General features: G+C 52.6%; 6 protein-coding genes across 6 annotated transcripts; 1 reads left to right on the top strand and 5 right to left on the bottom strand.

Moving 5' to 3' along the window:
• Positions 1 to 24: 24 nt before the first annotated feature.
• B0T26DRAFT_746999 (exopolygalacturonase) lies at positions 25 to 1,990 on the top strand (the record flags this gene model as incomplete). Its single annotated transcript, XM_060444779.1, has 5 exons — positions 25 to 72; positions 157 to 334; positions 439 to 564; positions 893 to 1,192; positions 1,407 to 1,990. The coding sequence occupies 5 exons, from the start codon at positions 25 to 27 to the stop codon at positions 1,988 to 1,990; spliced, it is 1,236 nt and encodes a 411-aa protein (XP_060304063.1).
• A 172-nt stretch (positions 1,991 to 2,162) lies between these two features.
• On the bottom strand, positions 2,163 to 3,788 carry B0T26DRAFT_746998 (XRCC4-like factor-domain-containing protein; the record flags this gene model as incomplete). The annotated part of the gene is made up of 2 exons (XM_060444778.1): positions 2,163 to 2,377; positions 2,714 to 3,788. The coding sequence occupies 2 exons, from the start codon at positions 3,786 to 3,788 to the stop codon at positions 2,163 to 2,165; spliced, it is 1,290 nt and encodes a 429-aa protein (XP_060304062.1).
• Positions 3,789 to 6,342: 2,554 nt separating this feature from the next.
• Positions 6,343 to 6,654, bottom strand: B0T26DRAFT_746997 (uncharacterized protein; the record flags this gene model as incomplete). The annotated part of the gene is made up of 1 exon (XM_060444777.1): positions 6,343 to 6,654. One exon carries the CDS (start codon positions 6,652 to 6,654, stop codon positions 6,343 to 6,345), a length of 312 nt encoding a protein of 103 aa, XP_060304061.1.
• Positions 6,655 to 7,505: 851 nt separating this feature from the next.
• On the bottom strand, positions 7,506 to 8,871 carry B0T26DRAFT_691059 (class I glutamine amidotransferase-like protein). Its single transcript, XM_060441107.1, has 2 exons — positions 8,084 to 8,871; positions 7,506 to 8,012 (listed from the first exon to the last, which is right to left on the bottom strand). Exons 1-2 carry the CDS (start codon positions 8,664 to 8,666, stop codon positions 7,891 to 7,893), a joined length of 705 nt encoding a protein of 234 aa, XP_060304060.1. The 5' UTR covers positions 8,667 to 8,871; the 3' UTR covers positions 7,506 to 7,890.
• Positions 8,872 to 11,712: 2,841 nt separating this feature from the next.
• On the bottom strand, positions 11,713 to 13,574 carry B0T26DRAFT_632613 (DNA photolyase, FAD-binding/Cryptochrome; the record flags this gene model as incomplete). Its single annotated transcript, XM_060436458.1, has 2 exons — positions 11,713 to 12,259; positions 12,313 to 13,574. 2 exons carry the CDS (start codon positions 13,572 to 13,574, stop codon positions 11,713 to 11,715), a joined length of 1,809 nt encoding a protein of 602 aa, XP_060304059.1.
• Positions 13,575 to 14,664: 1,090 nt separating this feature from the next.
• B0T26DRAFT_633637 (40S ribosomal protein S21) lies at positions 14,665 to 15,005 on the bottom strand (the record flags this gene model as incomplete). Its single annotated transcript, XM_060436554.1, has 2 exons — positions 14,665 to 14,896; positions 14,974 to 15,005. 2 exons carry the CDS (start codon positions 15,003 to 15,005, stop codon positions 14,665 to 14,667), a joined length of 264 nt encoding a protein of 87 aa, XP_060304058.1.
• Positions 15,006 to 15,090: the final 85 nt, after the last annotated feature.

The raw sequence follows: 15,090 nt of genomic DNA, 5'->3' as shown, positions 1-15,090 counted from the left end.
AACCCCACTGGCGGGCGTGCGACCATGAAGCTCTCCGGGATTCTCTCGATATTGTTGCAAGCAGCGGCCATTGTGGCCTCCCAAAGCATGTCGCAGAGGCCTATGCTTTCGCCGATGCCATATAATCCAAGACTGCCTTTCCCTAACCCACCACAGCGTCGATCAAGGCTTTGTGTCGTCAAGACGTATGGCGATGGGATTACCGACGACTCAGATAACATCCTTTCCGCCTTCCACGGGTGTAACAATGGGGGTCATGTGCTCTTCCCCAGAGGAAAGGTGTACGTAATTGGTACTGCCATGGACTGGACCTTTCTGAAGCACATCGACATAGGTATGACAGTATCTGCATCAGACGTGCTGTGGTCGGTGATAAATGGAACTAGCGCAACACATTGGAGGCTCAACGGAGGGAACTGGCTAACCTGTGTGCAACAGATATCCAAGGACGCATCCGCTTCACCAACGACACGGCCTACTGGCAGGCCCATTCGTTTCGTTTCATCTTCCAGAACGTCACGTCTTTCTTCAAGCTTGGCGGCGAAGATGTGTGGATCTATGGCGGTACGTCTCCAGGCCGAGAGTAACACCCGCTGTCGCTCTGCTGTGCCGGCCGTAAGGTAGTCCGACTCGGGCCTCTCGTTGCTCGCCGGGCTGGGAGTGGAGGACAAAGGCGCTGGAAGATGCACTGTTCCGTTCTATTCCCAGTCACCGTGAACCTTGTTCGCCGGAACCACAGTTGCCCGGCCGAAAGGCACACGACGTGCTCCCTCAACTATCCATTTCTCACTGTCCTCAATCCTAGCGTCCAGCCAAGTTAGGCTGCCATAGTCAGAGGTGCTAGGCCTCCAGAGAAACGCACGGTACTTGAGGACTGACTGTGTCATTGTAGGTGGAACACTGGACGGTAACGGGCAGGTTTGGTACGATACATACGCCGCCAACGCTTATACCTTGCGGCCAGTACTGGTTGGCATTGACGGGCTGAAGGACAGCGTTCTGTCAGACCTGGTGCTCCGGCACAGCCCGCAGTATTACCACTTCGTTGCAAATGCGAGCAATATTGTGTTCAACAACATCAGTATCGCCGGCGACAGTACGAGTAAGAACACTGCTAAAAATACCGACGGTTGGGACACGTATCGAAGCCGAGACGTAACCATCATGAACTCCGTTGTCAACAATGCCGACGGTGAGTCAACGGACGTCAAGGGAGTGCATACCCAACCCGAGTGTGACGGGGAAACTCCAAACACCTGGCAAGGATTGTGGTTCCTGACTGGATCCTCGTCGAGGGCAATGTCGGGTGGCTGCTCGCGCAAGTGGTTATTGTTTCTGGGCGATCGCATCCGTCAATCGCTTGCCACAAGGCGGCTGATCAGTTGGGCTGACCAGTTGCGACCCAGACTGCATATCGTTCAAGCCCAACAGCACAGATATTCTGGTCCAGTCGCTCTTTTGCGCCGGCTCGCACGGGATCAGCGTCGGCAGTCTCGGTCAATATGTGGGCGAGTTCGACATCGTTGAGTCGATCATGGTCAGCAATGTCAGTATGCATAACGCTTCTGATGGTGCCCGCATCAAGGTGTGGCCCAATACGGCATCGGCAATGTCGAGCGACCTCCAGGGCGGCGGGGGTTCAGGCAGCGTTCGCAATATCACGTACGAGGATATGCTCATCGACAACGTGGACTATGCCATTGAGATCACTCAGTGTTATGGCCAGCGCAACCTAGCCCTCTGCCAGCAGTATCCCAGCTCGCTGACGATTGAGAACATAGTCTTTCGACGATTCAAAGGCAGGACGAGCGCGAAGTACAGACCGCTTATCGCGGCATTCGCATGTAGCAGTGCCAAGGTGTGTAGTAATATCCATGCGACCGACATTAATGTCGTCAGCCCAGGCGGTACACGCCAGGCATATTGCTTGAACCAACAAGAAACGAACCTCGATGCCGATTGCACGAACAACTATAAGGGGTTTAACTGAATATGGGCTCAAATTGTGAATACACAAAGCGGATGATGATGTATCTCTCACTAGTGGTACTAAATTCGTCGGTTCAAGCGTTGTTCCTGGCAGAGTGGTCCCGGTGGCTGTGCGAGGAAAGAGAAAGACACCATGAAAGAGCCCGGGCGAAGTTAACAGAGAGCTGGCAGCGCTAGAACTTTCGCTTCTTCTTTGCAGGGCCAGCCGCCGCCCTCTTTTCCAAATCTTTTTGCAGTTCCGCTCGCTTCCGGTCCGCTCGCTCTTGCGAGGTTTCGCGGAGTGTCTCGGGCTTATTTCGTGGAGCCGCAGCGCTCTTCTTTCTGCCCCTGTCATCGTCACTTGTACCGTCCATATGTGTGACTGGCTCAGCGCTTGGGGCCTTTTTGCCTATAACACCAAGCTTGTGTCTCCCCGGCAGTGGGCTCGGCCGTTCTTTTGGGGGTGTGGGGGTTTTTGATCGGTGGGGTTCAGGCGCAGGCAATGTGTCATTAATCTTTCCGCCAATACGTCCAAGTCCGCCCCGCCGCGGAGCATGCCTGGGAGACGAAGCCGTGGTAGATCTCATTGTGTTATCTTCATCTTCGTCTGAGGCTGTCTCTGAGTCGCTGTTTATAGAAGCCCCCCTTGGAGCCTTTGCTCTTGACGGCGTCGCGGCACGAGGGGGAGATGGAGATGGCTTTCGATACCTGCCAAGAGCGCCGATTCGAGGGGCGGAAGGCTTACCAGCCATTCTATCATTGTGTGAAGGCAGGCTTTTCGGGATCTCGACAGTTCCATCGCCTTCTGATGTCTCGTCACCGTCTGACGTCTCGTCGCCGGCAAGCGGCTCGGGTCGTGTGTTGGCAGGGCGTTTCCGAGCGGCCAAGCCAGGCGGGGTGGCCTGGACCTGGAAATCGTCCCCTTCGCGGTTATCATTGGTCTTAGTTGGCTGCAATGACGGCGGCGTTTCACGATCCTCCTCCTTCGAGCGCTCAGCGAGAACAAGCTGTTGGCCTTTTCCCAGTTTCGTCCACCAGTCGTCAAGCATGGGCGAGGCTTCCAGTTCCATGTCTTGCCTGTACTCCAAGCCTGCGGCACCAAAGACGCTTTTGAGGAGCGTAGTCACATCGGATAGCCCAGCCAGCGCACTCTGTATCGCAGGTCCGTTCCTAAGATCGGCTTCAACAAATGGGGCAAGGCCCTTGATCTTCCCTTCGGCTGCTGCTCTGGTGACCTTGCGCTTGCCCGAGAGCGAGTTGAAGACATGTTCAAGTCCTGTCCCGGTTGCCTCGAGCTTGTCGATCAGCCTAGTGATGATGCTATCTTTCTCCCGAAGGACAGAAACAAGGTCTTCTATCTGTCGCATCCGAGTTAGGTGCACTTCTACCAGGGGCAGCATTAGCTCTGTGGCCAGAGTCGACTGAGGACATTTTTTCAGGTGCATTGGCCATCGAAACGGCTTTAGAGGCTTTGGTAGAATGCAGGTGATGTGGATGACAAGGGAACTATCGTCGCCGTCCTTTGCCAGGCTCAAGCTCAAGGATGTGCTTGCATGATCGGGGTCGCTCACGTCAAAGGCGGCCCGGAGGAGCTCTAGCATCTTTCGGATTTGGTCAGGCCCGTCAGTAGGATCGATGCTCGTGTCCTCCACAAGTCCTCTCTTGACGATGGGCTTTCTATCCATGCACTCAACCCAGACGTTGGCGAGATCGGTGAGGTGTATATTGTACGACTCGGCTGTGAAGACTGTGGAGACAAGGAGGCTCGGGATACCATGGGCGGCGGCCGGAAGGAGGCGCCATGATGGATGGTCTGGCATTTCGGGCAAATTGTCAAGGACAGGCGAGGAAAAAGGACGAGCAAGAGACTAAGAAAGTTGCTATGCGAAATAGAGTATCCTCCAGTCACAGGCGGCCAGACTTTGCGTCAAGCAAAAGGCCTGAGCAGGAGTTGTGCGACCTCGGCGATCTATCTGAGAAACGTGAGACGTGCTCGCCGGTGGGGGATGGGGCGGGGCTTGATGAGACGGGTCGTCTGGGCTGTTGTGCAACGATGGGCGCCGCCTGTCGATCGAGGGGCCGAGGCAGTGCGCGATGCGCGGTGTGCAGACACGTCCTTCAATCTTCGCCTTCTTCCTGAGCAGGTACTCAGGATGGCAGAGTGCGACTGTTGCTTCCTAAAACAGGCTGCAGGCGCAGAGAAGTTGTGCACTGAGAGGCGCCGCCGTGCGTTGATGGCTCGATGCACCCCAACTTGAAGCAGGGTAAAAGGCGGGGAAGCGCGAGGGTGTTGCTCCAAAGATCAAAGTTTCTGAACAGGCAGTGCTCGTCTCCTGCCTAGGCTGGTACGAGGATCACGGCGCCATGTGCTCTACCGGCGCTCATTTCCCCGGGAAACCGTGCTCTCGTGGCCTGGCGTTGTGGTACTGTCGTGCCACTTGAGGAGGATGCCCGTAGGGAAGTGGGGAGTGGGACGCAAAAAAGCGCGAGAGGTGCGCTGAGTGTTAGGCTCGTTGTCACGCCTCGTCGCGTCGGCCAAGATTGCACGCCCCGGAAACTCACGCCAAGGATTATGTGATGCCGTGTCTGCGTGTTACCGTTCTACAATAAGTACTCGCTACATCCAAGGCTGTTTCGCAATGTCGAGGGTTTTTTTTTATTCCGTGGCGGTGCTGTCGTCTGTTGAATCTGGTTCGAGTTCCACTTTGTTTTTGAGGCCGGGGCTCTGGTTGGGACTGCAACATGATTAGATGGATGGATGCACGTGCCCAGGCAGCACCCCAATCAGAACACCCCATTGGGGTGCAATTAGTCGGAGGGACTGCCAGAACGCTCATCTCGGCGACTCTTAGACCATTTACCATGTCAAACTGGGACACAATTATAAGCACGTCTCTTGGAGGACACTCACGGATCTGGTGACAGTTTTCACATCTCTTTGCCAGTCGCAGAGGCACGGCATATGACGCAAGTGATGTTCAGCTAAATTGCCTGTGAAGTGTGAAAACCAATACGTAAAGACCGTCCACCAGTTACCTTTAATGCTGTTAGAATAGCGATACTGGTGACCGCACACTAGCAGGGAGGAAGCAGAGATCGCGCGAGTACGCACGTGCAAGTAGGCACGTGCGGCGCGGGACCTCACACACACACACACACAAAAACCCCGGTCGCACGCAGAACCTACCTTAGTTCCGCAGAGAGGGAGGGAGGAGAGACACAAGATTACCCCCGCATCTACCAACCCTTCGACCTGTAGGATCCCTACGTAGTTTGAGTACCACGAACAAATGCAATACACAGAACCTCTGGCCCTTGCCATCACAACTCATACATGCTATAATATTGTCGACAAAATCACAAGCAAGCCGTTACAGAAAGAATACCCCACACGACCATTATCCCATCCACATTGGCCTGCTGGGCCCAGCAAACCAAATATCAAAGCTCAAACTAACCCATGGAATACCACTTGAGACTAGCATACCGACAAATCATCGGTAAGATCAACCTCTACAGGACCGTTGGCGAGCTTTCAGCTCTTATAAAGTGACTGAAACTCTGCCTCGCTCATCTCGGGCGCCTCTCGTTTGATGCCAGCCACCCGCTCGAGTTTGACATTAAGGGCCTAATAAGAACAAGGTCAGTAATGAAACCGGTGTACGGCAAATCAACGTAGATCTTCTCACCTCTTGTTTCGCCATCAATTCGAGGACGCGCCGTCGGAGTTGCTCTGCGGACATACTTTAAACTTCCTCGGTAATGCTTGGACGATGAACAATCCCCTGTATCAAACCTTCTATCAAGATATTAGACCTCAACCCCCATGGCGATACCGATCAACAATGCGACTCACCCGTGGGCTGATAGCGAAACTCAAACACGGCGAATGGGCGTCCCAAGTGGCCATTATAAACGTTCTCGGGCTTTTCATATACATGACTATTGACAGGCACTGGATCGTGAGTACTAGGTGCATGTCAGTCATAGCCCTGGTTTTTGCAAAATTGCATCATGCAACCTCAACACTTACCTGGCAAAGCAATCCAGGGCTTTGCCCTTGAGTGCTTTTTCCGCCAGCGTTGGCGTTGCAACTTTTAGCATGGATTTCGATGGCCGCGTACGTAACATTCTCCCGTCTTTCATATGATGAAGAGATATTTTGAGACTGCCCATTTTCTTTGCTTTCTCAAGCTGCTCCCTTAAGGCTTCGAGAGTGAATTGGTCTGTATCGGCTGTGAATCGTTAGTCACAGGAACAAAATGTCAATCGCGTCTAGTCTCACTTACCGACATCAAGTTTGGCGAAGCAAAAGCGATGTTCTTTATCCCGGCCGTTTGGGGCCACATTGGCTAAGAAAGAGGGGATAGATGTCTAGGTCGTCCCCCTGTTGATGTCGTGACGAAGTCCGAGATTCAAATCATCTGTGTCCACAATATGGTGAATACGTGGTTTGCAGTTTGCCGACTTGTAGACCCCCAAACTGAATAGTGCGCCTAGTTTGGCGTCAATATATTTCAAGACGTAGGGCGCCTTCGTGCGGCCAATTACCGGGTTCGCGATGTCAAAATCTTTTAAGTCTTTAGGCACTTGCTGCACGGCATCAGGATTGTCATACTCTCTGGCTGTTGCTCCATTAACCTTGATCGTCACCTCCAGGCCCTTGATTCTCTTGAAGATCGCCATGATTGGCTAGGAAGCTGCGGTGAATGATACGCGTGCCAGAATCCGCGAGAATGAGATTTTTTTGGCGGTGGTGCGGCTCATGCCCATCGAGAGCGTGCGTGAGACCCGGAAATTAGTTTCGTTTCTTTTTCCGAGTTGCCAGCTCATCTGGTGAACCCCGGTCGGCGACTCAGGTATGTACGAAGTCCCCGTTTGTTTCTAAAATGGCAGTCAGAATGATACCACACAACACTTCAGGGCCTATGTCTATCCGAAGACCTGATTCGCCAGTTGCAGCATTCTTGTTCTATTTGTACTTGTGCCAGCTGATTGAGTTTGACACTACCGCACGGCGTAAGTCTTCTCGGTGTACATATTATCGGTAAATTTATAGCTATGCCGAACCTTGACGGCTCCGGGCCGTTGAAAGTGTGTGGAGCGGAGCGGCCGGCATGTGATGCGCCAGTTGGAGGCAGTCAGCCAGATCCGAGAACCTTTCGTGTTGGACTTGAGCTTCGTGCTTCCGCCGGGTATTGGCTTTGTTTTCGTGACCAACTTTAATCTGTATATCGCATCCGGAGACCTGAACCCACGAGAAGACAGCAGGCGACCGATGAGTCGGATTGGTTAGAAAACATAGAAAAGTTAAATTACTAGAGGCACTAACTGCGCCTTCCTGGCCTTCTCTCGGTGCACGCTTTGTGTCGCCTGGAATTGACACACTTTTCAAGGAATTGAACCACATTTTCAGGCCCTGGTTAGCATGCCACGCCAACTCCCTTCATTCTTCATTTTCCTTCATTCTTGGCCCTCGGAATGCCCTCATTTCATTCCGAACGGCTGATTATCGTGCTTCTTTTACCCTCTTTTCTTCAGTATAAGAAAGCGCTCTTTTCCTGTACCACTAGACCTGATTTCAGCAGACAAGTCAATGCGCTGTCAACTTCGATCGCATTCAACACTTTGGTAAGCTACGGTGCACTGTGTTCATTTGGTTGAAGGACTGTGTTCGCTCGGTGTGCTGCTAAGGGGTGTGCTGCTAAGGCAGGCACAAGCGTATTGCTTGGGCAACTACGATACTGAGCAGGAAATAAGTACCTACACGGCTTTGTCACCCTTCTGCTGGGCTTGGCAATTCAAATTCTGCCCAAAACTGATCGCAAAATTCATTTCGCGCTCAAGGAGCACCAGAATCTTATCTAGGTAGGTAAAACAGTTCGTTCAACGTCAATTCACGACCCTCGAGCCTGTGGCTGGTCAGGATGAGTAGAACTGCCCCCTGCTGCCCGCTGGGTTGAACTCCAGGGCCTCCAAAGCCAAGGCAGTAACAAAATCCCTGCTGAAGTTTTTGAGACAGTACTCAGCAATCATTTCAATGCCTTGCAAAGTGTTAGCAATCGGCTCCCCGCTCTAGCAATGGAAACAGGAAAAGGAGAAAAAAAAAACACACCGGCTCCGGCACCACCCGACGTCCACAGTTCGCCCTTGCCATCAGGGCCATCATATGGTTTGTCGTCGACGACCCAGCGCTGGTGCAGCCACTCGGTGTCAGGGTACATCTGCTGGACCGTGCCCAAGAAACCCTTGTTGGTGGTGCATTTTCTGCCCTCAAGCACACCGGCGCTCGCAAGCCAGGCGCTGCCGATGCACGTCGTGATCCAGACGCGCGTCTTGAGCCACGCTTCTTTGATGAACTTGTCGGCCTGTGCGGGCCGGTGGGCGGGCGTCGGCCCGCCAATGAGGACCAGGTCTAGATCGCGTGGGCAGTCGTCGTACGTCACGTTCGGCTGGAACGTGAAGTTCAGGCCCGGGACCATCATTGTGGGCTCGAGCGTCGTCGCAATGTAGAAGAATTCCATGTCGACCGCGTGCTCCTCGAACGCAGCAATGCTCGGGTCGAGCACTTTCACCTCGTCCATGTACCCTCTAGACAGGTTACCAAAGATGTCCACGCCGACAATGTCAGATAGTTGAACAGCCTCAAGCATTATGCCAATGCGGAGACTCTTCTTGGAGCCAGTGGTATTCGCCATCGTACAGTTTATCAATAAGATATCTGCAGGTCTTGGAGTAAGGGGTATTGGATGGAGAAGTTGAGTTTGGGTTCTCACTAGAGTCAGCTGGGCCACCTCTTATACTACATTCATGAATTGGGGAAGCATCGGGGTATCTTCTACGAGAGGTTAGCATCCTCTAAGAGCCAATCTAGACGCTTTTAGTATTCGAGCTAGCAAATCCCGTAGCGTGCATAATCCTCTCAGTCTCATCAGATTCCAAGCAGTCGCAGGAAACTGGAGCCAAAGTGCTTTGACAAATCAGAAAACGCCATCTAAAAAGCTGCGTTGTGGGGGCCATTTCAGTCGAATGACACTTCCCGCTCCCAGTGCAAGATGTTGCTAGTATTATCTTGACCATGCCATCCAAACAACCCCCCTGTCATACTTTTGGTTGTGATCCCACTATATTCGGGAACTCTAAGCCGTTTCATTGGCTTATCAAGGGGTTACAACCTTGAACCCCGTATAAAACGTGCCCATATTTACCCAGCAACCTCCGAACGCACTCGGAAGTTATCTTAACGTTATGTGTCCTCTCGTATAGACATGGGTATTTAATGCGGGCCATTGCGGTATTATCCAATCGGAGAGTTCTCTCACCAGTAAAACTGGAGTCAAGTACCACGAAAGGGCCGCCAAGAAATTAGACATCGCAAATGTCCTAGCAAATACTTATGGCTAGGTTAAAAGACTCTGTTAAGGTAAGGTATGCAAAGGGCAGCTACACGGGGGCTGCGGAGAAGTGGAAATCTTACATGATTAAGGATAGCCGAGACGGGTATTTGTCCTCAACTTGGAGCATCTACTCTTATTCCATGCAGTCTATCTTCAGAAGTGCCAAAGGGGCCACGATATGAAGGTTTCTTTCCTACAATGAACCATTGCCCAGCTCACGTTGACAAAGATCAAATCCCAAGAATGGTAAATGACAATTACCGTAGTTTGAGCTTTTACTACAGATCGCTACAGGCAAGCCCCAGCAACCATGAGACTGTGAGTGCAGACACGAAGCTGGAAGACGGCGCGGCTGGCTGGAGCCTGGAACTGAGCCGGATTGGCAGAATGGATTTGAGTCCGTGGCCCATGGGGTTAAGCTCCGTGGCGGGTCGGAAGCAAACCACACAATGGCCTCATTCCAGCGCACATGTAATGTAACCCCATCAACCAACAGCAGATTGCATTAAATCCTTGTTAATATTTCATGTTGCGCTTCCGTAAAGACACAACGCTGGAACGTAGGGTGGTTCGGAAGTGAGGATTCAACGGGCCTGAGAAGCTATTGCGCATCCAAATCACAAAAAGGTCCTGTACTGTTCTGGGAGTGGCACGCCGCTCTTTGATTCGGCGAGGGCATCATATCAATAGCAATATTAATACATTCTTACTCTGAGTCTCGTTGCCAACAAAAACCGTCCCAATTCGTCGGACATGAGCAATTCTCTGGTCAACTAATACATGTCCGCCTCCCAATCCCAGGTCACTCGTACTGAGTAATTCGTTGTAAAACCATCGTCATCCAATGAATAGTTTTGGAATTGGCCTCTCTGCAAGAACCTGTGCAGGAATCCGCGGCGTTCCTCGGGTTTGACGCAAAATCCTATCGTTGATAGACGGCGGAAGACATGGTTTTCGGCGCTGTCAGACGACCAGCTGCGAATACGCTTGGGATAAATAGAGATGGTGAAGTCCACCACATTTTCCACTTCATTGAAATGTGCCTTGACTAGAGCACGCTTGCTTTCGTATTTGACTGTCTCGGGTTCTCGGCCACGCCGAGCACGACCAGACTTTTGACGTGGTTGGTTCGGCGCATTTGAAGACAAGTTCTGGAACGATGAAGGTCAGCCATCCAAGCCAGAGGGGTGCAAATAACCAGAGTGTGAACGGCGAATGGGTGATAGCTAGCCGGGAATGATGCGCACCGTTCTCTTGTGTTCATTTTGGTTAGTGGAATGCGCGGGCGCAGGTGCCGCTGGTATTGACATCAAACTGGGTAGCCCGTCAACCCCCTCGGTGTAACGGATTGAGGGGATGGAGGCCGATGGAATTGACATTGAGATGGGTGCAGGTGCCAAAGGTATCGATATTAAATTGGGCTGCCCAATAAATTCCGTCTTGATGCGATGGATGGCGGGGATAGACGCTGATGTATCCGTAATTGATTGGGTGGTGAGTTGACCATCCACCTTCACGTTGGTATGGGCGCCTTGTTGCGTGCGAGCACGATACTCGCCCATGACAGCATCATCCACCTTTTCGAGAGCATCTTGCTCTTTCAACAGACGAGCCTGTTCTAGAGTCATATTCGGGGCTTGCTCTGAGAATTGAACGCTTGAGAAATGAATTTTGTCCAACGAGAATCGAGCTCTCTCAGCGGCAGCGGAGAGTAGAGGTCTGCCTTTTGAGAGGGGAAACCTGAGCTTTGAGAATCGGGGACTCTATCTGTCGTTCGAGAGAGGGCTGAAATTTGAGAGGCATTGTCTGTAGTAACAGATGACTCCTGCTTGAAATACAGGGCCGGGGTGTGTTCAGAACCCATTTTCCGTGACTAGTTATTGGCGTGCGGCGCGAGAAACGCTGGGAGGAGATAATCTAGATAAAACACAATGAAGACGGTGGACGGTTCTGGGCGGCGTGATGGAGAAAAACGTTCGTGCCACAGTGTCGTAGTTGGAAGGAGGGACGAGATCGTGGGCGCGCGGGCGGTCGATCGCACCGAGTATTGCAGCGGCCAAGATTGAAGGCGAATTTTCCCAAACGACAGAAAGAAGAACCAAAAGAAATTAGTGCGTAGAAGGCATCAAAAAAGGCGGGCCAAGTACGTAAGGGAGGTAAGTGCTGATAGCGCGAAAGAATATAAGTCTAGTAGGAAGGTGCGACTCTGATCTTTGGCTCTTCGGAGCACCGAACCAGAAGGAGTCACTCAAAAATAACTGACGCGCTTGCCTAAGTACCGAGTCTTCACCGAGAAACCTTGCGAGGCTTCTTCAGCTGTCCCTTTCTAGGTTGGTAGTCACGCGCCTTACTTGTCTCTCTCGACGCCACTCTTGTATGCCGCCAGAGCCCGCTCCCTCGCCCCCTTATGCTCGACGATATGTTTCGGATAACCGGCCTTTCCCGCCTGGTTGCCTGCACCTCGATCGTACGGATCGTGAATCGCTTTGCCCTTGACACCCTTTAGTTCTGGCACCCACTTGCGAATGTACTCTCCGTCGGGATCGAACTTCTCGCTTTGCAGCAGTGGGTTGAAGATGCGAAAGTACGGCTGCGGATCCACGCCAACGGAGGCTGCAAAGCCCCATCCACCATTATTGCTTGCGAAGTCGCCATCTATCAGATGCTCCATAAAGTAGCGCTCGCCCATGCGCCAGTCGAGCAGCAGGTCCTTGGACAAGAATGAGGCAACAATCATTCTGCACCGGTTGTGCATCCACCCAATGCTGCGAAGTTGCCGCATTGCGGCATCGACAATTGGAAAGCCGGTGCGGCCCTCTTTCCATGCGTCGAAATGTTCGCCGTTATACGACCACTCGATGTTGGAATATTCGGGCTTGAAGGGCTTGTTCATGCTGGGGGCTGAAGTCAGCATGGGGATTCAGGGGTTCGGAGTCAGGGGTACTACCAAACATATGGCCAGTGCACCAAGACGTGTTTATAAAAGTCCCTCCACGCGACCTCGCTGATCCAGGTCTGAATCCCCGGATTGCCGCCGTCCAGCTTCTTAGTGTTGTTGGAGTCCCGTGCTGCGCGAACGGCCGTCCTTGCGCTGAGAGTCCCGCTCGCAAAATGGACAGAAAGATTTGACGTCCCGGAAATAAACGGCATGTTGCGGTTCTCCTTATAGGTTCCAATATCTTCTTCGCAGAATTTGGTCAACCTCCTCATTGCCTCGTGTTCTCCTGCCGGCCAAAGCGCCTCCAATCTCTGTGCCTCTTCCTCTCCGAGCTTCTTGTTCTCTGGAGCTGGCGGGATATCGCAGTCGAACAGTTTTGCGAAAGTCGTTCTTGCCGATTCCGGGTTCCGTCCTGGCGGGTCTAACAACTCTAGCAACTCGAGGTGGTCATGGAGATAACGGACCCAGCTTCGAAACCAGGGGCTGTAAACGGCATATTGACCCCCGCTGCCACTCTTCAACAGTCCAGGAGGTACTATACACGCGTCATGGGCAACCTCAATGACCAAACCCTTTTGTGCGAAGAGCCGGACGAGCTTCGCCTCGCGCCGCAACTCGTCTACTTCGTATTCGATGTTAGCGAACAGATGACTTGCGCCCCATTCGCCCATCAAGTCCATGACTCTATTTACGACGTGGCTTCGATTATCCACCGTCTCTACCCATAGGGGTATGTCCAGTTGTGCCAGATCCCTCCGCAGGATCTCCAGTGTCCGTAACATGAAGTCGACTCGTACTGGCGCTGTCAGGTGTGCCTCGAAGTCCTGTGGGCTGATGATGTACAGTCCAATCAACGGGACACCGGCTTCCCGGGCCTTCTCGCTCGCCATGTAGAGCGCGCGATTATCTCTGGTGCGAAGGTCCATTTTGAACCAGTGCACAACGGCATTCCCGACTTTGACCTTCTCGCGCGCGACAGCCGATGTGGCGAGAGCCGAGTTGAGGAGCTCGATGGGCCTTGGTAGTTCATTTGAGTTGTATGCGCGAGCGCGTGCATTGGACATTTCGGATGGGTAGAACTTTCGAAGTACGATGCCGTGTTCCTCGGAATCATGGTACGATGGGTGCGGCGTCCGGAGAGGGTTGGTCGAGAGGTCGGGATCTGTCGATGAGGAGCCTAATGCGGTCTTGTGTTTCTTTCCAGATGCGGCATCCTCACCGTTGGCCTGCGCCTTGCGCTTGGCCAGCTTGTCGGGCGCCATTGTTGACATGTGCTGTGTACAGAAAGGATGGAGAAAAAGAGGATTGGATGGCACAGTTAACAGCGAGACGGATGGGCGTTTCCTCACGGCAAGGACAACACGGAACATTGACGGAAGAAGTGAAACAGAAAAGATTACAACTATTAAAGGTCTGGTGATTGCTGTTTGTTCCATTGGCTGGTGCAGAATTGTCCCTTGCGATTGCCAGCCAACGCGTTTTAGCAGCTGATCGAGCGATCTGCATGCGCGTCATGGATTTCAACAATCGAGCCCCCGTTCCGCAGTCCGTTCCAGGGGTGTTCAGCGCCACCATGCAATAACTAGTGCTTGTGTCAGGGTGAAAACTTGAAGTGAGACGGATCTACGGATACAGCTCAGCAAAACCACAAGAGCGCGAAAGAAAAAAGTATCTCGAGACAGTAATAGGTCGATTAGCAGAGCATAGACGTATATCTCAGAAAGCAGGCCCCGGCCAACTGTGGAAAAGCCTGTCTCGCAGATTGTCTGATTGAAGCAAATCCGAGAATGTGGGTAGCCATGCAAATTCGGTGCGGGCAGGCAGGAGCAAAGAAGATAGGAGAGCGTGAGAATGTAAGTCCCGTATCTGTACCACAAGGGAGACACTTTCCCCTTACAGCCTTTCAAGGACAACATTGATCTACGGCATGGGAACTATCGACGTAGCCCCAGACTTCCCATATCGAGGATATAGATAAGGGAAGCCTTTTCTAGCCGGCGGCGGTCACGTACGCACAATGGTCGGGGCAATGGGAACATGTATGGAAATCGGAGGGGTTAAGAAGTGTAGTAGTTGTAGGATGGCGGGGCGCCAATTGTTTTTCTTTACCGAGAGACAAATGCCCATTTGACGCCATTGAGCTATCGACAAAGACGAATCTCCGAGAAAAAGAAGAAGCTCATGATCCGTTGCCCTGCCGTCATTCCGCCGTTCGCCAGTCGCTCGTCTCAGTCTCGTCTCGAGACGGCGAGCTAGAATAATGCATATCTGCCTCTCAATCAGCAAGCGAACATTGGCGTGACGTGACAGTAGGCATCGTAAACGTACCACCACCTCCGTGAACACCCTCGACAGCCCAATTTATCTCTGGGGGTTCCAGACGCTCTTGAGGAGCCCGTCCCGCTGTGCCAGTCTGTTCAGAGCATCGTCGCTCTCGCCCATAGCCCGCACGAAGCCGGATAGAGCATAGATAATGTTCTCGCCCTGGATGGCACGGCCGTTCTCGTCGACCTTGGCGATTGTGATCTGGCAAGAGCCGTGGTCCTTGGACTTGATGATGCGGTTCGTGGCAGAGCACTTGCGGGGGACGTAACTGGAGGGGCATCCACAGATTAGCACGCCGTTTCCTCGCCTTGCAAATTTCCCAAATCGGGGGAGATTTCTGCCTACAGGTCCACGATGTCACCACGGTCGTTCTCCATCTTTGCGGCTGGTAATGAGTGCTGCTAAGTGACTGGTTTAGGTTCGGTTGTCGGTGTCGGAGGGCGGTCACTTTGCAAAATTCAG

Source organism: Lasiosphaeria miniovina (assembly GCF_030549165.1).
Source record: "Lasiosphaeria miniovina strain SMH2392-1A chromosome Unknown B0T26scaffold_1, whole genome shotgun sequence".
Taxonomy (NCBI): Eukaryota; Fungi; Ascomycota; class Sordariomycetes; order Sordariales; family Lasiosphaeriaceae; genus Lasiosphaeria; species Lasiosphaeria miniovina.
The sequence above is the reverse complement of the archived record's forward strand: the minus strand, read 5'-3'. Positions and strand labels throughout refer to the sequence as shown.

Bases quoted from the DNA above. Each gene is read 5' to 3' on its own strand.
- B0T26DRAFT_691059 (XM_060441107.1), bottom strand. From the start codon at position 8,666: ATGGCGAATACCACTGGCTCCAAGAAGAGTCTCCGCATTGGCATAATG. The intron at 8,013-8,083 runs GTGTGTTTTTTT...ACACTTTGCAAG, and splicing joins GTCGGGTGGTGCCGGAGCCG to GCATTGAAATGATTGCTGAG.